At 42.2% G+C, this 27,409-nt stretch overlaps 1 protein-coding gene across 1 annotated transcript in view; it reads right to left on the bottom strand.

The window, feature by feature from the left end:
- col4a5 (collagen, type IV, alpha 5 (Alport syndrome)) overlaps nt 1–27,409 on the bottom strand; it is an 85,597-nt gene that overhangs the window by 49,183 nt on the left and 9,005 nt on the right. Inside the window, 12 exon segments of the mRNA XM_078275672.1 lie at nt 934–1,026; nt 2,667–2,708; nt 2,864–2,899; nt 3,039–3,101; nt 4,193–4,273; nt 5,009–5,035; nt 6,205–6,258; nt 6,674–6,736; nt 9,093–9,137; nt 9,521–9,565; nt 11,460–11,549; nt 12,683–12,739. Of these exon segments, the coding sequence (XP_078131798.1) occupies nt 934–1,026; nt 2,667–2,708; nt 2,864–2,899; nt 3,039–3,101; nt 4,193–4,273; nt 5,009–5,035; nt 6,205–6,258; nt 6,674–6,736; nt 9,093–9,137; nt 9,521–9,565; nt 11,460–11,549; nt 12,683–12,739 (696 nt within the window).

Below are 27,409 nucleotides of genomic sequence, written 5' to 3'. Positions count from 1 at the left end.
CTTGCGCGGTAGCTACGCTCATCTCATCCGTGGAAGCCGCCACGTTGTTTAGACTGAACAGTCGCTTCTCGTTGCGTCACACCTAACTAAACCCGCCTCAAAACCAACGCTGATTGGTCGGCCGTTTGGCGACGGCTGCAAATTTTCAAGATGCCAGACTGATCTGCGAGTGGAAAACTGGAGCTCGCCAGATCAGGACGCTCTCACGAGGCTAGTAATATAATGCATTACTAATAACATTTCGGTAATATCATACCCGTTACAATCTCAGTAACGTGAATTACAATGCATTTTAACACAACATTTAGAGGTGTTATGTTTTTTTAAGAATTCACCAACACTTTGAAACATCTGTCTCCCAACAGGAAACAGTACGGACAACATCTGTGTCCCAACAGGGAACGGTACGGACAACATCTGTGTCCAAACAGGGAACGCTATGTCAGCGCAGATAGCGGTGTGTCCGAGCAACTGACAAATATAAACATGTCGGGGATTAACGTTTAGGCTTGTTACATGTAAAACAATATTAGCATTAGTTCTTATCAGCGGTGGAATGTACCTATACTGTACTTCAATACAATTGTAAGCTAGCCTACTTTTAATTGAGTGTTTTCAATTGTTCCTACCTTATACTTCTACTCCACAACAATTAAGAGTCAAGCAGGCAATTGTAGGCCTACGTTATAACTTCACTATTTTAATGTATAGCTAATGTATAGTTTGCAGATTCAGATTAATATAATAAAACATATTAGGAATATGAATAAATAAATCATAATGTATAATGTCAGAGCTGGTTAATGTGGCTCGGGAAATGGAAGTTTGGGGTCCCCTGCTGGAGCTGCTGCCCTCGCGACCCGACCCCGGATAAGTGGACGAAGATGGATGGACACTGTTGGTGTTCCTCTCAGTGATGGGCTGGCATGTTACCTTGTCTCCTCTCTGAATCTCTGTCTCAGGCGGCCTCTTCTGTTCTCCAACTTGCCCGGGAGGACCAGGAGGTCCTGGCAAACCTGTATCACCCTGTGTTCACACACACACACACACACACACACACACACACACACACCGGATTAAGGGTTAAGTTTTAAACTTCTTATGGGCATTTCACACGGGAAGCGATTGTGGCGTCTCGTAATTCATTTTCAATGAGAGGTGAGCGGGCAGGTAGGGGGGTGCGGGCAGCTTGACAGGCGACGCGACAAGTGGGCACAATCCCATGAAACTGTCACGTTCTCGCTCGTCCCACGCACCCGCCCGCCGAAAGAGGTGAATTGTCTTGAACTTTTCCCTATGCGAGCGACGCGCAGCGCAAATCAATGAACAAGAGACTGATTCTTGCTGTTTGTGAGTTTCCTAAAATATAAAACTGTTTTCTAAACAGTTATCAGGACACAGACAGCGGGGCTTTTGCTTGTCAGACCATCGGCACAAGACTGGATGTATCGGGTAACGTCAGTAATTATGACTATGCTAATTTAGCTAACTTTAGACAGTCCGTGGAAAGACTAGGATTACCACCATTTGTTATAAATCGGCCTGCGATTAGGGATATATGATACCACGGTCAGCTAATCTCATTCAGTTGTACGGCAGAGATAGCCTGGAAATCGAGAACCAAATCCGAAAGATTGCGGGTCTGGCAATGAGTAATGAAAATGGCCCAACTCAAGGGGCGGCACCAAGCATGCATTTGAAAATCTCACTGCACGCAATTGGATAACACTACGACCAATCACAACAATACACGGGGTGACGTATCGCTTAGCTACCAGCGGAGCTAACTGGTAGATTAAACTCTTAGCCACCAGCGGAGCTAACTGGTAGATTAAACTCTTAGCCACCAGCGGAGCTAACTGGTAGATTAAACTCTTAGCTACCAGCGGAGCTAACTGGTAGATTAAACTCTTAGCTACCAGCGGAGCTAACTGGTAGATTAAACTCTTAGCTACCAGCGGAGCTAACTGGTAGATTAAACTCTTAGCCACCAGCGGAGCTAACTGGTAGATTAAACTCTTAGCCACCAGCGGAGCTAACTGGTAGATTAAACTCTTAGCCACCAGCGGAGCTAACTGGTAGATTAAACTCTTGCCGTATCCGCTCGGCAAAACATTAAAAACGTCCTTCTTGCAAAGGAACGATTGGAGCGCCGTCCTCTGTTCCTCTTTTAGATAAAAAGCCAAGTCTAACTCGTTCATTGTAGCGGCCAAAGCCGTTTCAAACAACTGGTGTTAAGCTGTAGCCGTCTTGCAATGTTTACTAATGACTTTGATGTCGCAGCGCTGTCCTCATCTGTTTAGCTCGCCTCTGGCCCGCCTATATCAGATACACCGATGTGATTGGTGCAGCTCGGCTACAAGGGCATTGTTAATGAGCATCATTACTCATTGCCAGAGTGAGTGACACTGAGCTATTTCAAATTATGCTCTCGTGAGAACTCTGGATGTCCAGGGTACTGCAGGGATACAGTAGTGCACAGAATCCCCATGGTTACCGCACATTGATCGCCTGGCGTTTACTCGCCGAGCGTTGTCCTTCACATGAGGAGCGCAGTAGACCCTGCAGAGCCACGCGACTACGCAGGCTAAGTGGCGCTCCCCGTGTGAAAGGCCCTTTCTGAGTGGCAGAAGATGCCAATCAAGCTTTTACACAGCAGTAAATACCTTCTCTCCTTTGGGTCCTTGGAAGTTCAATCCCATGTTCCCCTGTTGGAGAAAGCAAGAAAACAACAAGCTCTCAGTTACTTAGCTGTCAAACGGAATGCGAAAAAGACAAGAGGATTCATTTAGAGAGAATGCATGGTCATCCCGTCTTTGTAAAAATCCGTTTTTTCTATTGACTCCTGAATGTTTGGACTCACCTTTGGTCCGGGAGGTCCTGGGGGACCTGGACGACCCTGAAAAAACAACCCCACAAAACAAACACTGTTGGACTATCGTTCACTTCAACATCTTTAATGGTTCAATTGGTCATTCAACAAAAATGAAAAAAAAAAAAAAACACATATATAAATATATATGAAATACAAAGATTACCTCATAGCCTCTGGGTCCAGGAGGGCCGAGTGGACCTTGCAAACCGGCGGGTCCGGGATCTCCCTGTGTCGTGAACACGCACAGAAGAAGCATACATACTTTAAACACATACTTTAAGAGCTACTTTCCTGTGAAAATGTATCTTTTACGAGCATTTATGGCTAGGAATAGTCATATATTGTCAAATTAGTTTTTACACTGTTTGTATGAGAGATGGAGATTCACATGGAGTTCACGCCTCACGCAGACTGATCTCAATAAGTGGCGTATGTATGACACGCAAACACGTATGCCATTATTGCCGTGTTATCAAGAGGCATAATCGCTTTTTAGCATGTTTATCAACGCCGTTTGGCCTCCATTGACTTACATTACCTTGCGATTGCGTGTCAATTTACGCCGTAGCGAGTAGTATGAAAGGGCGAAAATCCGTGTAGGGAGGTTGGTTGGGGTGGTGGACGGGTCAAAATAACACAGGACAATCACCCAGGAGACCGGGGATAGTGTCCCGCGTGTCACGTTTCCTAAACCCAACCGTTCCGTTCTTCTTTTCCTAAACCCAACCTGGCCGCTGTAAACGGTGTAGACATACACGTGGATAGCTCAAAATGCGTACAGAGAAAGTGGCATGTATGTTTACGCGAAGTCATGATGTCACGTGTGCTCTGAAAGATGAACAGGGTTTATACTAAATGTAGTATCCTGAGAGTTGAGGTAGTTGAAATAAATACATGAGGCATTTTCTGTGTATATTTGACATTTGTCAATTCAGAGGCAGGAATATAACTCTTTGTAATATTTCAGCAAATAAAAGACCAAAGTTAAAGAATAGGTGTGTCCATCCACATTAAATAAAACCGTGACATATAGTTTCCCCCCCCTTGTGTGGCTTTAAGGTTGGAATAATCCTCTTTTTTTTTAGCCATCTGACAGCATCACTTCTGTTCTCAGCTTGTTCCAGATCTTCATTGAAGCTAGCTGACGTTTACAATGCCCGTTATGCAAACCCAAGACTCCACCAAATGTAGCCTGACATATTTTGTATCTTCGTACACTTTGCTATCTTTGTTAATACGGTTTAAAGTGGGTATGAACAAAGTTTGGCTGCACAGTACGAGTCTTTTTTAAAGGTTAAAATACACAAAAAAACTCACAGGAACTCCAGGCAATCCGGGTAATCCAACTGCTCCTTTTTCTCCAAAACGATTGGTGGAGATCACATCACCTGGGTCGCCCTGTGGAGGAGGAACACACGATGAAATGTCAGTGGCATGTGATCGACAAGCTAAGAAGCATCCGCTATTTACGACACTGCTTCCCCAGTCTTTCTGATTAAATAAACAGCACCATCTTGTGGCGAACATAAACAATCCAACTTGACGTCTTATTATATTATAAGAATCTATAGCTTAGTAACTAAAGAACAGCTGATAAAACAGAGGGTGAATTTAGGGTACTTTTATAATAATGACAGCCTCAACAAACAGAAAAACATTTGCAAAGATCTCACTTGTAAAAGAGTAAAAACTTGAGCCTGAAACACTGGCGACTCTAAAACAGTGCTGTATGATATAATACACTGTAATACTAAGCCAAGAGAATAAGAAATATACATACACTTTGTTTGTATGCTATTATTACATTGCAGAAGATGAACAACAACAAAATGTAACACATTTCATTTCATATTGTATGCATGTTAGACATGTTTGTTTATGCTTTAATTATATTATTATTTTAGCTGAAGTCCATGTACCGACACATATCTTCATTAAGCTCTATGTGCCCTGTTTGTATAACTTGTATACTTGTCCCGGGACCTCCCTAGATAGATGTAGATCTCAACCACCACCCCCCAATGTCGAACCCAAAGTTACGCCCTTGCTTGGCTGAATAGATCTCTAGGAGCTATGATTCTTTGTGCCAGTAAGAATGAGAAAGGTGAAAGTTGTCCCACACTAAACACTTACCTTTTGTCCTGGCAGACCAGGTGGACCCTAGAAAGGAGATAAAGAAGAAAATGTAACAACAAAAACATTCATTGTTAAACAGTCTGATAACGAACAAAGTTAAGCGTGATTTATGGTTGTGCGGAGGCTCCAAGCAGAGCTTTCCCCTAGCCTACGTGAGTGGCCTGAGGTTTATTCTTGTGCGCTGGTGGGTGCGTCGATCTCTTTAAAGGCGCTGACACACCAACCCGATAATCGGCCGTCGGACAGTCTGGCGAGGTCGGTAACTGGAGTCTGTTCGGTGTGTTCCGTGCTGTCGTCAGTCGGTGGAGCCGTCGGTGTTCATTTTGGCCGATTTGACTTGATGACTTGTTGAGCCAGTGGGCAGTCGGACTCAATGACCAATCTGATTGGTGGAGTGCTAGCCCTTGACTAGCGAATCAGTGCACGAGAAAACCGGAGCTGACAACGCCAGTATCTTCTCATTACCAGCCATCGTATTTTCTTCCGTTCAGCGAGTAATGACAACAACGATCCTTCTTGACTACTATCAACACTCTCTGATGAAAACAATGACTGACGACAGCATGCTCTGTGTTTACTAGGTCTAGAGAGATGTTCCGTCATTTTTTGGGCGCCGCCTGCTGTTATGTTATTAAGTCTCATGCACGCGCAGAACGTACGTTTCGGCATCGCTTCGGTGTGTTCCGAGGCACTTTTTTGAGAGACGGGAGCCGACTGATCAGTCCGACTGCCTTTTCTGGTTGTTTGGTTGGTGTGTCAGAGCCTTAAGAGAACAGCAGGGCCGGCATGTGTGTGTGTGTGTGTGTGTGTGTGTGTGTGTGTGTGGGGGGGGAGTGTGCGCTAGAGCGAGTGACAGAGTGACGGTGATTAGCTTCGGAGCGACTCTAGAGTCACAGTGAGAGAAACAAAGTGTCTCCCCTGCTCTTTCTGACCACGGTGGGAGATCTGTAGCAGGAAAAGTTAACCCTCTCCTTGATCTCATGTTGTTTATGGAGAAGGAGAACCAGGAAATGAGTCGGACACACTCGCTGCGAAATGTAGTACATGTGTGTACATTTTTTTTTCTACGAGAGGTGCACGTCAGGCTACGACGTAGGGTCCGTGCCTCCACGTACCTACGTACATAGCCACAGCGTAGATTTAATGCATTTAATGCATAAATTGCGCTTTTCTCTTCAATGCTGCAAACTCACCGGCCGTCCTTGCTGTCCGGGGATTCCTGAACTTCCTGGGAAACCCCTTTCACCCTGGAGAGAAGAGGAACACATTTAACACACAGCCAATGAATAATAAATAAAAATGTATATAAAAATGCTCAAGAAAAAGCTAGTAAGTGGACCTTGAGTTAAGCCTTTCTTTGTCATAGCCCACAAAAGGGTTATTTCATAGCATTACGGCTCAAAATGTCAACTTCCAGAGCAAAAAGATGACCAAATGTAAAAGACATTCAAAGCTGGCACAGATTAGCGTTGATGCAAAATTATTACTCATTATTATCCTTTAACAAATGTGTCATATGCAACTTAATTGTTGGGGGGTTTTCCCTCATTTTTGCAAAACAACTGTCTTGTCTGAATGTATCTAATTCACTGTCATTTGTTTTAAATGCCATTTTTATTTTATTTTTTCATTTTCCGGGAGATTTTTCATCAGATAGCCCACCTTTGTACCGTTGCATCCCGCCAATCCTCTCGGGCCTGGAGGTCCGTCCTGCCCGGGCAGACCCTGAGGAAACAGGAAGTTACATCACACGCGCTACCTGGGTGTTTTTGCAAAGTAGTGTAGTCTGATATCATTTAATGCTTCACTTCCTCTTGCGCTTACAAACAATAAAAGAAGCAACATGTTTTTAGAATATTACAGAAACATATTTGATGAAACCCACTGAAGTCAGATTAATTGCTCTTTCTTAATGTCTGTCCTTATTTTAAGATTTTCAATTATTTTTGTATTATAATTATTTAATACTAACTCATTTAGAATATTTATTTCTCTGTCTACTTGTATTTATACTGTACACTGCACTACAATAGAATTTGTACAATCCATTGAAACACTTTTTTTTTTAAACCTAATCTGACTTGTATCCTAATCTCACTAATTTCTACTTAACGTTTTTATGTATGTCTTATTCATATTTATGTTACTTATTTACTGTATGTATATATATTGACTTGCTCTTTTCTGACTCTTATTTTACCTTGAATGTGACTGGGAGCAACTGCAACTAAATCATTGCATTGTTATCATTTATTTTATTTTCATCACATTGTGCCTCACACGGTATGTAGGTTACATTTTCTTTGTTAAATAAAGTTGTGTGTAAAAAAATACAAAAACAATAATAATAATAATAATAATAAATGTGTGTGAATTATTTCAGTAGGATTTTAGACAGGGGTGAAATTTACAAATTACATCCAAGTCATGTTTTTTGTGTGTAATTTGTAAAAAATCAGTCACTTCTACTGAAGTATTTTTTTTTAATACTACTTACTTCCGTTACCTACATTTGTTTTCTATTTTCCTTGTAGCGAGTAAAAAACAAAGACTGGAACAAAATAATATATCATAATATAGCTAATATAGATAGATACAATAAAGAAATATGTCATTAGGTTATTGTACCTCGGAATAAAATAAAGTAAAATAAAACCTTATTAATTACTTGTTTAATGCGCCACCCGGAGGGGACGGTAAGTGACCAAATCAAACACACCCCCACATGTTCACGCTGCGTTTAGCTAACATGCTAAATGCTAAAATGCGCACTTCTGGAACTTTTACCTTCAGTGACTTTCTGTAGTTTGTGACTTGCCTAGGTCCAGCCCTTGGGTTGAAACGGAGTGTAACGAGCTGACAATGTTGTCTGACATCAGGCAAGTTTGTGACAATAACCGGGGAGGCCGAGTGGACGACTTATATTTTTGATTTGAGCAGGTTGAGGAGGGCTTCCGGTCAGTCAACCACGGACAAACTCTTCTGGTCGCTTTAACTAGTAGAAATAGAACGTCTATGTTGCTAGGCAACCTTTCTGCTAATGATAATGGTTATGGCGTTTCTTACAGTCACCAGTGGTGAAAAGTAACTAAGTACATTTACTCAAGTACTGTACTTCTAATTTAAGCTAGGCTACTTGTACTCTACTTGAGTAGTTTTATTTTCTGCTACTTTATACTTGTACCACCCTACATTTCAGAGGGAAATATTGTACTTTTACTCCACTAACATTCATCTGACAACTTTAGTTACTTTGCAGATTCAGATTAACAATACAGAATATAATTAATAAATACACTGCTGTATTATTATTATTCTTATTCTTCTTCTACTTCTTATTATTATTATTATTATTATTATTATATCAATGTGTATATTGCTCACAAGCTACCCAACAGTATGCAAAGTAATGTATAAAACATACTTAACTTAAATTTAGCTCCACATTTACCAGCCGCTGTGTAAAAGCTATATGATATTTGACATGACTTTGTTTTGTTACACAGATATGTACTTTGGGTCAAAAGTTTGGGGTCCACTCCATTATAGACAGAATACCAGCTGAGATCAGTTGCATTGTTTTTTTAACCAGGGCAGCAGTTTTCAGATTACATTATGTGCTTACATAATTGCAAAAGGGTTCTCGACTGTTGTAGAAAGAAGTGGCTGATCTTTAATGCAATAATCTACATTGCCCATTTCTAGCAACCATTCATCCAGTGTTCAAAAGGAACATTCTGTTTACTAATCTGATATCATTTTAAAAGGCTAACTGAGAAAACATTGGAGAACCCGTTTGCAATTGTGTAAACACATAATGTAATCTGAAAACTGCTGCCCTGGTTAAAAAAACAATGACACTGTTGTCTTGTTTTCTGTTTAATTCCAGTGAGGCTACACTGAGGAAGGAGGTTGTTGTATAATCTGTTACTGATGATCAGTTGTATTGCACAGGCTGCAAAGTGTGTCCATAGAAAAGGGATGTGGTTGTTTGGACATAGGGGCTCTGTGGTGTGATGTGTCTTTCCATCCCTGATTTTTTATTTTTTTTTTTTTTTTTTTTGATGACGGGGAAACTTACTGGAAGTCCTGGCGTTCCTGGAAATCCTGGCAATCCAGACGGCCCCTGTTAGGAGGAGAGAGAAAAGAAAAGCAAATCAGTAATGTGACGTATAAAAGCTGCAGTAAAAGTCAAACAGAGTTTCAACACAACCTCCTTGAGTGTGTTTTTAAGATAAAGGTGAAATGTGGACATCTGCTGGCCAGAGGAGGCTATTACAACCTAAAATCCTTCAGTGTTGAGACACCTTTTGGACAATTGAACAAGAAAAACGAACCAAACTGAAGTTAAACTGTTTTATTAGACCGGGAGATTAGTCCGAAATGAGGAGAATAAATAACTGTAAACCTGGTCAAAGAAGGACTTTCTCTCAGTATGTCTCTGAAATGAAGTGTCACCCTGCTGTTTGCGAGAAAAAGAGGCCGTAAAAAAATAAAGTATATACTTACTCGTATTCCTTTTGGACCAGATGGTCCTTGAGCTCCATCACTGCCCTGAGAGGAAGAACAGACATTAAACTGGATTAGAGGAATCATAAATTTTTTTCATTTATTTTTTAACCCTTCTGTTGTCCTTGGGTCAAATCTGACCCATTTTCAAAAGTTTCTATATCAGAAATGTGGGTTTCTTTCAACCAAATTTTAAAACAAAATAACGTGGATTCTTTGAATTTGGGTGTTTTATTCAATTTTATAGCATGTGAAGAAATATTGATAATAGAACGTTGAAAAATGGGGGGAAAAGTGACAAAAACACCAGGAAAAGTGAAAAAAACTTGGAAAAAAAGTGACAAAAACGTCAGGATAATCTTCAGAAACGTCAAGAAAAGTGACAAAAACATGGCAAAAGCTTTAAAAAAAAAAATACGTCAAAAAAGCGCAGAAAAATATTGACAGAAATTTCGAAAAACGTGACAAAAGTGTCAAAAAAGACGACCAAAACGTTGGAATTTTTTTAACGTTTTGACCCAGAAAAACACAAAGTTGCATCATGGTCGACAACACAAGGGTTCAGATTATTTTTTGGGGCATTTCCTCCTTTAATGGACAGGACAGCTAGGTGAGGAAGGGGAGAGAGAGGGAGAAGACATGCAGGAAATTGTCACGGGTCGGACTTGAACCCTGGACCTCTGGGTCGAGGCATGTTGTACATATATACAATGTATTGTATATGTGCGCCCGCTCTACCAACTGAGCCAAGCCGACCATAGAGGTATCATCTTTGACCGAAATCGTGTCCATCAAATCAAAATTATACATTAAAGTCTAACCGTGTTCATATTCAGCAAGTATTGTTTTGATATTGATACCAAAACTCAACTTAAACTTTACATGAAATCCAACCCTGATTATAAGATCCCACATTACATTTTTTTAGCACATTATTTTGAAGCAGAGATATTCAACAGGGGGTCCGTGACCCCTAGGGGGCTCCACAGAGTTAGTGCAACTTCTTTTGTCTTCAAAAATGAATGCCTGAAAATATACATTGACATGAATCTAACATTTTAATTTTCATCCATGCGGCCCAATTTAATGCAACGTAATTTCATACAGTATATGTAGTAGGGGGTCCCTAATCTGTCTCTCTTTTAGCTAAGGGGTCATTGGCCTAAAACACGTTGAAGACCCCTTTTTTAGAGCATATTAGACCTACATTTTCTACCTCAATACTTGTACATGCAGTAACCTTAAAAACTGTACTCCTTGTAACTAGAAGCAAGGTTTCTCTTCTCAACTTTTCCGACTTTTCCCTTATCCGTTCCAGTTAAAACCTCATTCAAATGGACCCCTAAGGCTATGTTCACACTTGGCGTCTTGTATTAAGCTGCCAGCCTCTACCATGGCGTAAACTGTGTTTTCAAAAAAGTCGTGAACGCTGTTTTAAACGCCACGGCGGCGACTTTCTTTTCTTCTGCAGCTCAGGGTGTCTTTTTGGAGTTGAAAAAAGTTCAACTTTTCTGAAAAGAACGCCCTACAGCAAGCGCTTTTTTTGACAGCCGACTAAAGACAAGCGGAGTAGCCAGACCTGTTGTTTCCATAACGACAAGAAAAATTGGAGTGAGAGCACAGCGAGTTATACGGTATGACCGGGTGCTACCTGTACAGGGAACTCGCTTTGTTTCATGTAACGTTAGCATCCTCTCTCTCTCTCTCTCCCTCTCTCTCTCTCTCTCTCTCTCTCCCTCTCTCTCTCTCTCTCTAGCTCGCTCCACCGCTTTGTTTTATCTAACGTTAGCACCGCTCCACATAGCGCTCTAGCTAGGATACTGTAGCTGTTATAGCAACAAAAGACGCTCTAGCTTCTTTCTTTTTTTTACTACAAAAGCACCGTAGTCAACTTTTTCTTGTCAAAAAAGATGCAAAGTGTGAACCTAGCCGAACCCACCTTCTCTCCTCTGGCTCCGATCGGCCCCTCAGGTCCGGGGAATCCGGGGACTCCTGGCTGTCCGGTGAGACCTGGAAAACCCCGCTCGCCCTGCACACAGTGACACAGATACAGTAAACACATTCAAACAAACATAATATATATATTATATATATATATATATATATTATATATATACATATATATACACAAAACATTCTTCCATCCATCTTCCAAAGGATAGTATGGATTTTTTTGAAGTAGGCTTGTATCCGGTACCGCTACCCCCCAGTTTGGAGAAGCAGGCAGGAGTACCGACACGGAAGCTAAGCTAATGTCCTGCTGTGGACGGGGGCAGCAGCTAAACATGTTTTAGACATCAAAAAAATCTGTTTAGGGTAGGCCATATTTAGAGTATTTTCACCGCTTTCCCTTGCTGTCAGACAGCCCTTTACAACAGTGAACTGAGGCCGTTATCTCTGCTCTCTTGAAAGCCACCAGACTCTGATAAAAACAGTAATTTTACCACGCAGAACACGAGAGGGTTGGGCTTCATTTTTATTGATCGATTTTAACATTTCTGATTCCGATTCTTCTTTCAATTCCGATTGTTATCGATTCTCGATTTCTTTGAGGGGTGGAGTAGAAACGGGTCACATGCTTATTTCACAAATAAGGAAAGTTTTAGTTTGATTCAATGGTAATTTACAGTTTTACAGGGCTTTTTTCAACGTAAAATGACGCCACACTAGAGCGCAACTTACTGTGCTTCACGGCTTCAACACAACAAGCGCCTAGCCGCTACGGAAAACAAAACGTGCCCATGTTAAATTTGGAACCAGTGATCGGATTTGAAAACAAAACTTGCAAACCATTCCAAGTTGGAACCGGTTCTCGATGCCCAATCCTAATCTTCACTGATATTGTATTTTTTAGGTGTCTAAAATGCGTTCAGCTGCTGCCCCCGTCCACAGCAGGACATTAGCTTAGCTTCCATGTCGGTACTCCTGCCTGCTTCTCCAAACTGGGCACACTACTGTAGCTAATACACTGACTATGGAGAAGTAGCTCAGACAACCACACTTTAAAAGATCCCAAACTATCCCTTTAACATACATATACTGATTATGTCTTTAATACAAATACTAGTACCAACTTATATCTGCTCACAACTACTTCATAATGTGTTATAAACCATTTATATAATGTTAAAGTGCCCAATGTGTACGTGTCGTTTTGCGCACCTTGTCTCCTTTTACTCCACTGCAGTCACATTTAGATCCCACGCATCCATGGCAAGCCTGTTTGGGCGACAAGAAAGAGAAAGATGAGGACTGTTAAAATGTTATATTTCTTTGTTTGACTTATATTCTCTTTTGTAAGAGTCTCGCGGCCAATTTTGGCAACAAAAACACAGACTTTCAGACAAAACCGTAGACAGATAACTTTAAATATTTATATCACTAACTGAAGCAGAACCATGTTGCTGCTCACAGTCACCATGTGGACATTTTCCTTGTGAAATAACGATAAAAATGTTTGAATTTTTGCCACAGAAGACTACTGCAACATGCTGACAACGCTGCTCACTATGATCTCGGTTCGCATGCTTTAGCTTGCAGTTTCTTTGTTTGTGTATTCTCTTAAATATATGCATCTTTTAGTTAAAGTGCATAGTTTCATGCTGAAATCCACCAGTGCCACTAGAGGGCGCTCCATTATTAGGCTACGAGAAGTAGAAAGGCTCTCCTGCAGGTTTGTTTAATGATGAGTTGAGATGACCAAAACAAGTTAACCTCAAATAAAAAGCTGTTATCTAACATAAAACAAATTTGTATGCTGTAATCCTTTTTCTCAGCAGGAAATGTTTTTCAGAGGCGCGGAGAAGTGAGAAAGTTATGGAGAAAAGGGGCTAAAGAAAGGAAGGGAGGGATGGGAGTGGGAGAGCCAAGCTGCTGATTAACTTTTCCCATGCTTGTTGACACAGCGAATGCCAGACGGGCATTGATTGCACGCATGCCAGGCAGTCAGGTTTGTGAGAAAGACAGGGAGGCAGAGCGTTCACGAGAGAGGACCGACGGGCAGACAAGTCAGCATTCTTCTCTGTCTGCAAAACCCTTTTGTGTGTCCGTGTTTGTGTTGATGGCTTTCGTCTCGCATTGCCAGACCTTCCTCCACAGCGCTGCAGAGGAGGGTCTGGCTAGTCCACACAGCATTCCGGGATGGGAGAAAAACGTGCTCTGGTTTTATTGGCATTTCTTTAAACCGATCACAATCGTCTTGGGAGACACCTGGTGCCGGACGCAATAACAAAATAGCAAATTAGCCTATGGAAGGAACTTGTTTTGGTGGAACGTGTGTATGTTCAAAAGTTGTTTTAGTCGTGCAACAGAAAACTCGCCGCGACACGTAGTTCCATTTTTCGAGAGGTGCACATCAGGCTACGGCATAAGGTCCGGCGTAGCTTCGTGTCTCCGCGTACCTACGTACGTAGCCACGGCGTAGCTTTTACGCAGAAGTATTAATCACGCTTTAATCTACAAAATGGCTGCAATATTGTATGAAATGCCCGTTATAATTTCCCAGGGTGCAAGGTGACGTCTTTAAATGTCTTGTTTTGTTGTGACACCCCAAAAGCCAAAGACATTCGATTCAAGTTTTTCAGTAGGTGTTCTAGTCTTTTGATCTTTTGTTATCTTATTTTATCAATTTTTTTAAATCTTATTTATCTAGTAGGATATTTCTTGTATTTTCTGTATGTATGTATGTGTGTGAGTGTGTATGTCCTTGTAACTTGCTGTAACAGAGTAATTTCCCAGTTTGGGATTAATAAAGTCCACTCATCCATCCATCCATCCATCCATCGTGATATAAAACGCAGAAAAGCAGCAGATCCTCACATTTAAGAAGCTAAAAACCAGCTGGTATCTGTGTCGGGCGTTTAATATAATAAAGTGTTGCAGCTCAGTGAGCGGTGTGAAAGGACGTAATGGGTCAGATTCCAAAGCGTGACATTGGAGGCACAAGTTTGGCGTCTCAGCCCAGCGATCTCCCACAGTGAGATCATGGGAGGTTGGTTATTTGTTTTGGTGACAACATCCTGACTCCCTAAACAGTGTTACTCATAACTGTAGGCACAAGAGTTTAAAACAACTGTCCCGTGTGAAGTCGAGCAAATATATTCTTTACAGAGGGGTTTGTTCATATATCTTTCACAGCCTGATTTATAGAACATTTGATTCATAAAAACATGGCAAAAACGTATTGACAGTGTGTGTGCGTGTAAGCGTGCACGTGTGCGTGCGTGTGTGTGTGTTTTTACAAGCCCTGCATCTCCACATTAGTCTCTGGTCCAATTCAGCTGGTGCAATTCTGCTCTCCCACGCCCAGGCTTGCAGCTCACACTATCTTTTTCTTTTACCTCCATCTTTTTCTCTCTTTCTCTTCATCTATCTGTTTTCCTACAACCTCTACATTCATCTGTCGGCCCTCCCCCCCCCCCCCCCCCCCCCCCTACCTTATTGTGTTTATCCATGACAGAGCTCCCTGGCTCTAAAAAGGCTTTAAAACATTCATAGATGCTTACTCAAAAACCCTAGAGATTTCCACTTATCCCTTACCCACAGGTGCCAGCTCTTTCAGGGATTCAAACCGGCGTTCAACGTTTTGGACACTTTCTTTTCCTCTCTAACGTTGCAGTCATGTTGTCAAATTAACCATAAATACTAGTATTTCCCCTAGGTTTGTGGAAGAATCAGGTGCACATATTTGACGTGGGGTTTAGGGGTCCTCCCTCAGAAAATGTGACGCTTTTCAATAGAAAGAAATGCAATTTCACATCATTTTGACTCGAGTACTACAGCCCTCACAGGAAGATATCACTTAGCTGAGCAACTGAACAAGTTGCAACTTCTCTGATTGATACAATGGGAGCCTGACTCTTACATATGACCCCAATCTGCCCTTCTTATGGCTTGAAGCCATAACCTCCGCCGTTTTATGGCAAAAGCATGCTTCCCCCTATGTATGTTAAACATCAGGCACCCATCACTGGCTCTGTTTGTACAATTAACCACGCAACAACTTCTTGGCATTTTGACTTATGCTATGCTGCTACTACTACTAGCTACACGAAACACGTCTTCTTTCTGCCCCCCGGTTGCGTGCGCAAGCAGTGATGACGTTGCCGAGAAATCCATGTATATAACCCTAACCCTAACCCACATCAAAATAACCAAACAGAAAAAATCTCTTCAAATACATAAACTAAGAAGACGTAGCGACGTCTGAAGTCAAACAAGTGACATCATAAGTAGATTACGCCCTAGGACGTTTAGAAATTGCATCGCGATTTAATTTTTTTTATCTGTATGTACTCTTCACACATTTATATAGATTTTTAACCGATTCACGATGCATCGTTACATCCCTAATAAATGATATTTGTATATGGTGTATTTAATAACACTAAGTAAAAGTAAGTAAGAAATGGTGCCAACTCTGTCTCTAAAGTCTGATTTATGGTTCTGCGGAGGTTCAACGCAGAGCTTTCTCCATAGCCTGTGTAAGTGGCCTGAAGTTTATACTTGTGTGCTGGTGTGTGAGTCGATCACTTTAAGAGAAGAACAAGGCCTGTGTGTGTGTGTGTGTGTGGTAGAGCGAATGAGAGAGTGACGGCGATTAGCTTCGGAGCGAGTAGCGTCTCTAGAGTCATAGTGAGAGAAACAAAGTGTCTCCCCTGTTCTTATTGACCACGGTGGGAGATCTGTAGCAGGAAAAGTTCACCCTCCCCTTGATTTCATGTTGTTTATGGAGAAGGAGAACCAGGAAATGAGTCGGGGGGGAAATGCAACGCTACCAAGCCACGGCCGAGCGAGAGTCACATTTTGAAATGCGTGAAAAAGCCTCGGAATCTGAATTGAAAACGTTTACAAGCAAACACATGCCCATAACAGGTTCACATATTAAGGGCTGCCTAATATTAGTTTGAATATCAATATGTTTTTTAAATATTCGAAATTATATTCGAATAGCGAAGTTCGGAGTCAAAGCCCTATAGTCTGGTAAGGATATTACATCACTTTACTGTAATGCAGCCTTTAAAACACTTCATATCACAATATTGCGATATCCAAAATTTAAGATATCTATCCTCATATATCGACATCGATATTATATCGATATATTGCCCAGCCTTGGATGAACTGTGTGCCAATGTGTTGTGAATCGGTTTCCCTTTGGTGTAATGTAAAAGACTGACCAGAGCTGACATGAACTGAGTGTGGTTTATAAACCTGCCTAAATGCAGTGTTTAAAGTATCTCTCTCTCTCTCTCCCCGCTTATTCACCCCCACAGCACTGACGGGGCATGTAATCCACTTAGAGAGGTCAGTGAGCTGCAGATATTTGCTCCACTCCCTCCGTCTGTATCGGTCTTTTCTCTCACTTTCTCCTTTCCTCCGCTCCATCCCATCCCATCCCCCCCCCCCCCTGTCATGCCAACACCGACCAACAGCGCTGAAAGGTCGTCCCACGTTTGCCCTTATTCCTTAGTTTTACGTTGGCAGAGCGCCACCTACTGTACCGGAGGTAGAGTGACTCCCGACATTAAACATGGACAATTTGAGGTTAAGACGAGGTGGAAAAAGAGCAAAAAAAATTAGCCTACATTTATATTCACATGGGGTGGAAGTACTCAGACCTTTTACTGAAGTAAAAGTAGCGACCCATTCACGATGCATCGTTACATCCCTAGTGACAAATGGCGTAGGAGTATCTCACGTTGATTTTTGTACGTATGTAAAAAAGCCAAACTGCATTAAAAAGCCAAAGGAGCTTGTGTGCACAGAGTGATGGAGGGGTGAGCTGGGTGAGGAGAGAGAGGAGGAAAAGGAGCGAGCGGAAGGCATGGACCCAGGGATTAGACTGGCGAGACAGGAATTCCCCCGCTCATCAAAGACTGATGATTAGACATCTATACACACTGCCCTGCCCTGGATCACTCACACACACACACACACACACACACACACACACACACACACACACACCATTAATGCAGCATAGAAACCCACACATGCACACTGCAAATAGACAAATACTCTCATAAACAGTACACACAGATGCCATCATTAACACACCTAAACCCTAATAACTTCTACTTTCCAACACTGATTGCAGATCAGCAGTCAGAAACCACAATCTTGGGAATACTTTTATAATCCGTGTATATTGTTCGGATCTTCACCTTTTAATATTTTTTGGCATAGCGTAAATTTGGTATTTGCACCGTCTCCTTATTTGTTCTGCAATTGCTGCACAATCCTTTTCCTCAGGATGAATAGTTCTATCTTATAATCTTTCACTCTCTTTCAGGGTGGCTTTATACCCAAAATACGAAAAGTAATCAGAGTTTGGAATGCGTTACTGCAGACAGTTTGATGAGGAAAAACGAGAGGATGATTGTACTGTGTGTGTGTGTGTGTGTGTGTGTGTGTGTGTGTGTGTGTGTGTGTGTTTTGAAATTAATCATTGCAACGATGCATCGCTATCTGATGTGGACGTGGTTGATTCTGCATCGATGCAGTGTGTGTGTGTGTGTGTGTGTGTGTGTGTGTGTGTGTGTGTGTGTGTGTGTGTGTGTGTGTGTGTGTGTGTGTCTCGGAGCCGCTGCCCTTTAAACCGTTGATCCCTTTCATCGCAGCTGGACTTTGACTACTTCAAGGTGCTGGCGCCCACGACAGCGACGACCAAACCAAATATTTTCACTTCGACAAAAGAAAAAACAAAATCCGATCATGTGTGTTTTGACTAACCGGCCCTCTGGAAGAGGAAGACCCCCCGACTGTCTCTCTCACACACACACACACACACACACACACACACACACACACACACACACGTCGTCGTGCCACAGTGCCGGTCCAGGCATTCCATTGATATTCCCGGGAATTCTCTTTCTTCCGAACACAATTTTCTCTCCTCTCCTCTCCTCTCTTCTCCTTTCATTTGGTCTAATGAATGTTGACCCCAAGTGACCTCCCACTGAGAGACACCTGAGCATTTTGAGGCACCAGATTTAGTTCCTTTTGTAAGCAATTAAGTGTTAATGGCAGTTTGCATTCTTCTTTGCTTCCCGCATAACGCAAACACAAACACACACTTTCTAGGGAGGGATTGGAATTTCTCAAACTTAACCATCCAGATGAGACTTTGAGGGGCCAGGCCCTGAGAAGGAGAGGTAAAAAAACACACACACACACACACACACACACACACACACACACACACACACACACAGCATCAGGACCCACTCTTCTTATCCTCCGCAGTGGTTTTCACACCGCAGGAGTTTGTTTTTTTGTGTAAGTAGTCTGTACCAACGGAAGTACATTTCCAGGATAAGGCTGCGTCGGCCGTCAGACATTCCGGCAAAAACCCAGGTCTTTCCATTCATTTTGAAATGGTGGGGGGGGGGTGTAGTGCGTTTAGGCTGCGGCGGGAGTTGCCGCAAGGGAAACGTTTTGACTCAACTTTTTGAGAAATGCAACCCCACGTCACGCTGCGGTGGCCAGTCATGTAACTGGAGATCAGACTTGTCAGAGTGTTTTGAGCTGTGGTTTGAGGCGATGTGAGAATCCCGTACAGGAAACAGGAAACATCACTGCCTCTATCGCTGCCACAAGAAAGTTTTAAAACGCTATGAGGGTGAAAAAAAAACAAAAAACGATGAGCAATTAGAGCTGTGATCTCAAGAATATAAGTTGTATTACACTCTAAATATTTTTTTTTGCTTTTCCTCACTTCACAATGCTCACAATTGGAGCAGTGTGTAGGTTTGCATTGCTGATCTATCCGTGTTTGTTCTATCTAGAAAATGTCCTCACGTGTTTCTTGTAAGCAGGGAGGGGTTGAATTCCTTTTCCCTGGGAGATATGACAACCCACCCTATCCTAGCCCGGCCCAGCCTGACACAGGTTTGAACATGCCCCCCTCTACCACCTCTCTGCAAACGCTCCACATACATCACCACTTGGCACGGCGCGTCCTCGCTACCGGCAACGAGAAATTAGGGAGGGGAGCGGCGGCTCGCCGGCTGAATACCTGGATATGTGGTAGCCTGGGGGATAGACTGAGAGGAGGTGACGAAGACTGAAAGGCAGACACAAAGTTAAAGGGAGGGAGGAAAGAGCGGGAGGCTAAGCTCACCACCGTTTTTCTTTTTCTAAATGTGCTTTAAAGTCACGCTGATAAGATCACGTCTGTGGGATTTGGTTTAGGGATGCATTCAGGTTCACAGTCAAACACTGCAACTGCGTCCAGCTGTAACTCTGAATTAACCTGCATGCTGGAGGTGTACAGTATCACTGTTTGGATGAGCCGCAGCCTAACCTTAATATTTACCCAGGAACCTTTGCTGTAAACACAACAAGATAGCACTGGATGTCCTGATAACTTCATCTGGGAGACAGATAGGAAGAGTTTTTTTTTTTTTTATGCTGAATCTCTTGCTCTACACTTGGACTTCATTCTGGCTGGGATAGAAAGTCGCAGGGATTAAAATATTTGGAAAAGGCTGAACACACCCGAACTTCACACCCTTAATAACTGATTGTTAAAGATCACTTTACAAAACCCACGAGCATTAATCTGCTCCTTTAACAGCCTCCACTTAGTCTGGCTATGGCACCAGACCAAGCTCAATCTTTTAAGATTGAACATTAGTCTTTTAGGGGAGTCTGCTCTGCGTTTTCTACTGCACAAGAGGCGTGATCAACGGGCATAGTTCAAATGACTCTTTACGCAGTTGGATAGTCCTTCAACCAATCAGCTGAGCTCCATTCTTTTGCCCACCAGCGGGGATAGCTGGTAAATTAGGCTTTTACCAAAGCCGGTCGATAGGCAAATACATCCTCCTTTTGTAGGAATTGTTCCAGGGCAAGTTTCCGTTCCGTTTTCAGAGAAAACTTGCCTTTGAAATCTTTTAAAACAGCAGCGACAGCGGCATCAACGGGTTGCTGCGCTTCGGTGGCCGCCATGTTGAATGTAAACAAAAAGCTGCTTGGTCGCTTCTCTATCGTCATCATGTTAAACCCGCCAATAGCACGCCAGGTGGATAAGCCAGTTTGTGATTGGTCCCTACAGATGGACCAGAAGCAGGATAGAAAAATGTACAGGTTTCCAGCCTGAGCTGCAGGGCAGATCGGGTTTACCCAGTCTAGCCTCCACTCGCTGTTCCACCAGATGTTAGAGCCTGTCGGTGTTCAAGTTTGTCCCAAAAGTGTTGGATGGTATAGTGGTCGGACCTCTGAGCAGACCGGGTAAGTTCTTCCACACCAAAACTTGGAAAACCGTTTCTTTAGGGACCATGATTCTTACATACACATTCTATAGTCTAGTTTCGGGTCTATCCACTGACACCACAAACTAAAAACTCCCTAGCTCACATAACTTTAGTCCTAGAGGTCTGGAATTTGATACAGGTGTGCTTGACAAGATGTAGAAGGTATGTGCCATTTTTTCAGCAGTTATTCAGAATGAAAAAGCTACTAATTTTCTGGCCTGTTTTTCTGCTTGGGATGGAGATGTGTTACATTCTTCTATCTTTTTTTTTTTTTTTTATCAGTTTTACTTAAATTTGTTTAAAATGTGCGGGAAATTCTGCGGAATTCTGGGTCACTGACCCAGAATTCTGCAGAATTTCCCGCAGAATTTCTTGTATTACAGACAAGGACCAAACAAAATCTTTTTTTGAGCCATGTTTGAACTGATGTAGTTTAGCTTGTGTTTTAGTCAACACGCAAACCAACAATCTCAGAAACTAGAAGATGTTTTAGACCTTTCAAATGAAGCCTCAAATGCATTTTGGGCTCACAGTTCTTCTGTTATAAGCTTGACCATTTGGGTGTGCCAAATAGGCGATGCGACTGTGGGTGTTTAAAGGTTAAGATCACTTCTATTCCGTTTTTATATTAGTGGCATTGTGAGAATTTTAATATGTTTTATTTATATGATTGTTTTATTAGCATGCTGTGTTGAATGTCTGTCCCTCACTATGAGTTCAGCGAGGCAGATCCCAGACATTTGTTGTTATTTGCAATTCAAGTCAACTCAATGATGGTCTGAACTATCACTGTAAACTGCAGCATTAAGTACCGCTTCGGCATCAATTCTTTAAAAGCGGTACTTTTAAAATGATTCCGATTCCTAAACCGATTCTTGAAAAATGACATCAAAGATGTAATATGTTTACTAGCGATCACGTGCAGTGAATGGTTAATATTCTTTTACGTCTGTTTTGGTGAGCCCAGAGGGGAAAATATGGCATTTTAAAAGTATAGCCTACATTTACGGTAGCTAGCTAACGGTAGATTACAGAGAAAGTGTGATATTTTTACGTCCATTTCGGAGCGACAGAGGGAAAATATTTCAGTCGACACATTAAGTGGAACCGAAATTTGCTTTCTAATCCGGTTGCATAGGAACCGGTTCCATAGTTTCGGTACCCAACCCTAGCATTAAGAGCCCGTTTTCACCTGGCATTAACATCAGTCCTGAGTGATCGGATCACAAGTGGACAGCTCTACGTACAGGACGCGTTGAGATTGGATCACAAAAACCGCATTTCCCCTCTTTAAGAACTATACGACCTCGTCCAAACCGCCACAAACAAGCCCGAGTGAGCGGCGGTTTGGCGTCCATATACTTTTGTGCCAACCCTCCTCCTACCTGTCCACCTGTCGTTTTACGTCTTCACCACGCGAGGGCGGAAACAAGAGTGGGAAGCACGCAGGTAAAAAGCATCTCAGCCACATTGTAAACTTTTGACTAAACATTATTTCGACATTCATGAGTCAACAGCCCTGAATAAACAATACATGATTACTGTATACAGTACATCAAAGTAATAGTAATAGTTTTCTATCAGGTTGGTTCAGATCCTCAGAGGATCAACAACATGCTCTCTCTTGTTTCTCCGAGTCCTCTGGTGTCTGATGGGATCTCGTGAAGAGGCAGGTCACAGCAGGTTCCTGCCCTGCCTACATTTCTCTTAAATATCTGCACTTAGAGACTGCCTTCACGGAGAACGCACACATCTGAAGTGCAGCAGCTGAAATGTTGAGCGTTACAGGGGGAGTTCAACTGTGCAGCTTTCTATTGGTTTTGCACACACAAAAAAAAGAGAAGCAAATGGGCGTTTTTAGAGGGGAATCATGGGCGACTTCAACCTGGAAACGCTGGACGAAACACCTGCTGTGACAGACTAGCTGTTAGCATTTGTAGCAAGCTTTAAAATAGTGGATATTCAGTCATTTAGTAGCTTGTCTTTGCTGTCCCAAAAAAAAAACATGCTAAATAATACATAACACTTTAAAAGTGAGTCAGAACGTCACCTAAACACAATTAGAAAAGTATTTGGCAATACAACAGGAGCAGTTCCTCAATAAATATTTCTATCTGCAAAACTTCCTCTAACGTTAGCATCTCTCTCTCTCTCTCTCTCTCTCTCCTTTCTCTAGCTCGCTCCACCACTTTGTTTTATCTAACGTTAGCACCGCTCCACATAGCGCTCTAGCTATAGGATACTGTAGCAGTAGCTGTTGTTATAGCAACCAAAGACGCTCTCGGCTGCTCTTTGGAATAGAAACGCTGCCAGCTTTTTAGTTTCACTATAAAAAAGACGCCAAGTGTGATCATGGCCTTCAACGACTAACACTGGTACGATTTTGTCGATTAGTTGAGTTAATCGATTATAATAATTAAATCTGTAAAACTGAGTTTCTCCACAAAGAACCACTTTAAAGGAACACGCCGACTTATTGGGACTTTAGCTTCTTCACAGTAACCCCCAGAGTTAGATAAGGCCATACAAGTAGCAGTGCTTCGCCTTTCTGAGAATATAGTTCCCAGTATGTATACGGTTAGAAGACGGCTGTGTCTCATGTGACCTTGTTATTTGTACACGCTGTGACTATACAAATCACAACATGTAAATAGGAACATGTTGGCGTTACTTTGTCACTTATTGGGAGCAGTAGGCTAGCTGGAGCCAGTTACCTTCAGGATCCGTGCTAGGCTAAGCTACCGGTGGAACCGTCAGACAGAGTTACGACTCGCACGGAGATGAGAAGGGTATGTCTGGACTTATCTAACTCTGGGGGATACGGTGAATGAGACAAAGTCCCAATAAGTCGGCGTGTTCCTTTAAATCATGTGTTTACCAGAGATGTGCTCACTAGTTGCTTGGACACATTCAGCATGAAAAAGCATTTAAAAAAAATTACCTGAGAAATCTTAGTCGACTTAGACCGAAACGACCGATTAATCAACCAAACGACTAAGACGGAGCAGCCCTAACGACAAGGAGCATTAAAGCTTTCATTTTTTTTTTTGATTTGTCCTTTAATTTGTCTCCCATCTGTGTCAAGATGGGATGCACACAAGACTTATAATGGCAGGGGAAACCCTGAGGATGAAATAAAAGATAAGAAGAATAAAATAATAATAATAATAATAATAATGCACAAACAATCAGAGGATCAGGTGCCTCCTGCCTCCCGCTGTGTCACTAAACAATGTGGAAAATGCTCCGACAGAGAACATGCACCTTTCTCTGTGCTGCTCAACATTCTACTCTGACTGCATGCTAACGGCTTAGCTGCATACCAGCCACCACGCAGTAACTAAGACCAGGCTCACACACACACACACACACACACACACACACACACACACACACACACACACACACACACACACACACACACACACACACACTCACTCTGAAACCCAGCGGTGTGCAGCCTAGTGTGAAGTACAAACAGTATTTTTGACTTCTGATTTGATCGGGACTCTGATATCTGATGTAGACGGGAGCAAAGAAAGGAGAGGATGTGGAGATGAATCGATTAGTTGTCAACTATTAAATGAATCGCCAACTGTACCGATAATCGGTTTGTTATTTCTTGTGAAACAAAGTAAACTTCTTTGATTGCACCTTGTTAAATGTAAATATTTTCTAGTTTCTTCACTCCTCTGCGACAGCAATATCTTTGAGCTGTGGACCAAACGAGGACGAAAAAGGACAGTTCAAAAAAATAATATTTTGCAACGTGCGAATTAATCACACGACAAAACATAAGCCCAGAGTGTAAAGGACTTAGAACAACATCATACTTCTTGTACCTTTTTGCTCCGGAGAGAGACTAGAGTCGTAATTCTCACGGCCACAAGAGGTCCTTGTCAGGAAAATGTCAACGCACCGCCATGGTTTTAGGCAAGGAGCGAAGGAGGGACCGGCCAAAGAGATCAAGTGTTCTCTCCGTCTGGACACGTTGATGTGTTAACTCAAGTCTGCAACTGTGAAATGTGCAAAGAAACAGTAGCCACACACTGACTCATACCATTTGTTCCCCTGTGGGTTCTGGGGAAGCCCTTGTTTCCTCCTGAGGAGTGTGATTTAAGAAGCAGGTGCCCGCAAATATGAGAGAGAGAGAGAGAGAGAACAAAGAAGAGAGAACCAGATGCCCTCCCACACTAGAGTCGATTCAGCTGCAGTCAACACAGCTTTCTGCCTCTCTGGAGCGCCTCTGATGACTTCACTCATTCAGTCTATCGGTTAGCCACAGGCTACACGTTAAGCACTGAGTGCGTGTGAGAGAGAGTGTGTGTGCGTGCGGCTGTGATTCAGTGGGCTACCTGACAAGTCCACCTACACACAAAACAGTCACAAGACATGCCGTCCTCCGTCCCTCCCTCCTTCCCTCCTTTCCCTTTCTTCTTGTGTTTTCCTGACCTTCTTTTCCTCATCTTGCTGCAGGAAATTATACAGCCCAAAGGAAAGGCCGAGCGCCGCTCAGGGACAAAGCGAAATGAGACGGAGAAAGAAACATGTACATGTAGCTTCAGGTGGGAAGAAACAATAAAGTTTGGATCAAACGAGCAAATAAATTCAGAAGATGCAGGGGATATAAGATTGATATGAACCAAATAGTTCTCTCAATTGTTTTGCATTCTTTCTTTCGGACGAGAAAAAGAAGGGAGGAGTTTTTGTAATCAGTCTGAGATCAGCTGCTGGCCTTGATCTACAGATGTCTTCCTCTCCTTTCCCTCTCACCTGCTCAAACTGCAGACTGTTGGACAGCCTCCCTAAAGTACTTAACGGTATTACCAAATATTTGTGAATGCAGTCCTGACCCGAGCTGACACGCCCCGTCTTCCATCATCATTCAACGCCTTTTTATTACTATCTGTCTGTCTCCTGGTTCTGTTAACACACACACACACACACACACACACAGCAAGATAACAAACTTCAGATAAAGTTGCTCATAGGAAAAATGCAAACTGTCCTAAATCTGCCTGTTTCTGTTTATACACACACACACACACACACACACACACACACACACACACACACACACACACACACATCAAGATAACAAACTTCAGATAAAGTTGCTCATAGGAAAAATGCAACCTGTTTCTGTTTATACACACACACACACACACACACACACACAGCAAGATAACAAACTTTAGATAAAGTTGCTCATAGGAAAAATGCAAACTGTCCTAAATCTGCCTGTTTCTGTTTATACACACACACACATCAAGATAACAAACTTCAGATAAAGTTGCTCATAGGAAAAATGCAACCTGTCAAATCTGCCTGTTTCTGTTTATACACACACACACACACACACACACACACACACACAGCAAGATAACAAACTTCAGATAAAGTTGCTCATAGGAAAAATGCAAATGTCCTAAATCTGCCTGTTTCTGTTTATACACACACACACACACACACACACACATCAAGATAACAAACTTCAGATAAAGTTGCTCATAGGAAAAATGCAACCTGTCAAATCTGCCTGTTTCTGTTTATACACACACACACACACACACACACACACACACACACACACACACACACACACACACATCAAGATAACAAACTTCAGATAAAGTTGCTCATAGGAAAAATGCAAACTGTCCTAAATCTGCCTGTTTCTGTTTATACACACACACACACACACACACACACACACACACACACACACACACACACACAATCAAGATAACAAACTTCAGATAAAGTTGCTCATAGGAAAAATGCAACCTGTCAAATCTGCCTGTTTCTGTTTATACACACACACACACACACACACACACAGCAAGATAACAAACTTCAGATAAAGTTGCTCGTAGGAAAAATGCAAACTGTCCTAAATCTGCCTGTTTCTGTTTATACACACACACACACACACACACACACAATCAAGATAACAAACTTCAGATAAAGTTGCTCATAGGAAAAATGCAACCTGTCAAATCTGCCTGTTTCTGTTTATACACACACACACACACACACACACACACACACACACTGCAAGAGAACAAACTTCAGATAAAGTTGCTCATAGGAAAAATGCAAACTGTCCTAATTCATAGGCCAATGTTTAAGCTTGATCTCTTTTAAATGTTAAAATGTATGCAGAACTTAATATATAGGCTGGAACAAAAAATAAAGTTGTTCTCGAACTTGAAAAACCCTTCCGAACCTGCATTAGTGATAGCATATAATGAAATAGTTCTCCGACTTGCACAGCTGCCGCCTCCGTAATGCCTTCCGGTTTGGATTATCTGACAAATAGTACACACATCAACACACGTCTGATGTTTTAATGTTAAAGTTCCAGATGTCTGACATTTCCTCCAGCACATGAACACAACATAGTTGTTGGCTAAAATGCAACAAAAAAAAGAAGAGAAAAGCACGGAAACAGATATTGCACTTCTGGATCGTCACCAAAAGCTGATCCCAGAACCAAATCTTTCAAACAGACAAGCAACAACTTTCCGTTCCCAAAACGAGATTCAGGCCCACATAGATCTACTGTTTCTGCTGATGTTAAGGAAAGACAAACACTGAAGTGTGAAAAGTCCTACAAAATAAAACA

This window comes from Sander vitreus, chromosome 19 (assembly GCF_031162955.1).
Source record: "Sander vitreus isolate 19-12246 chromosome 19, sanVit1, whole genome shotgun sequence".
NCBI classification, from domain to species: Eukaryota; Metazoa; Chordata; class Actinopteri; order Perciformes; family Percidae; genus Sander; species Sander vitreus.
Note: the sequence above shows the minus strand (reverse complement) of the source record. Positions and strands in the feature narration are given on the sequence as shown.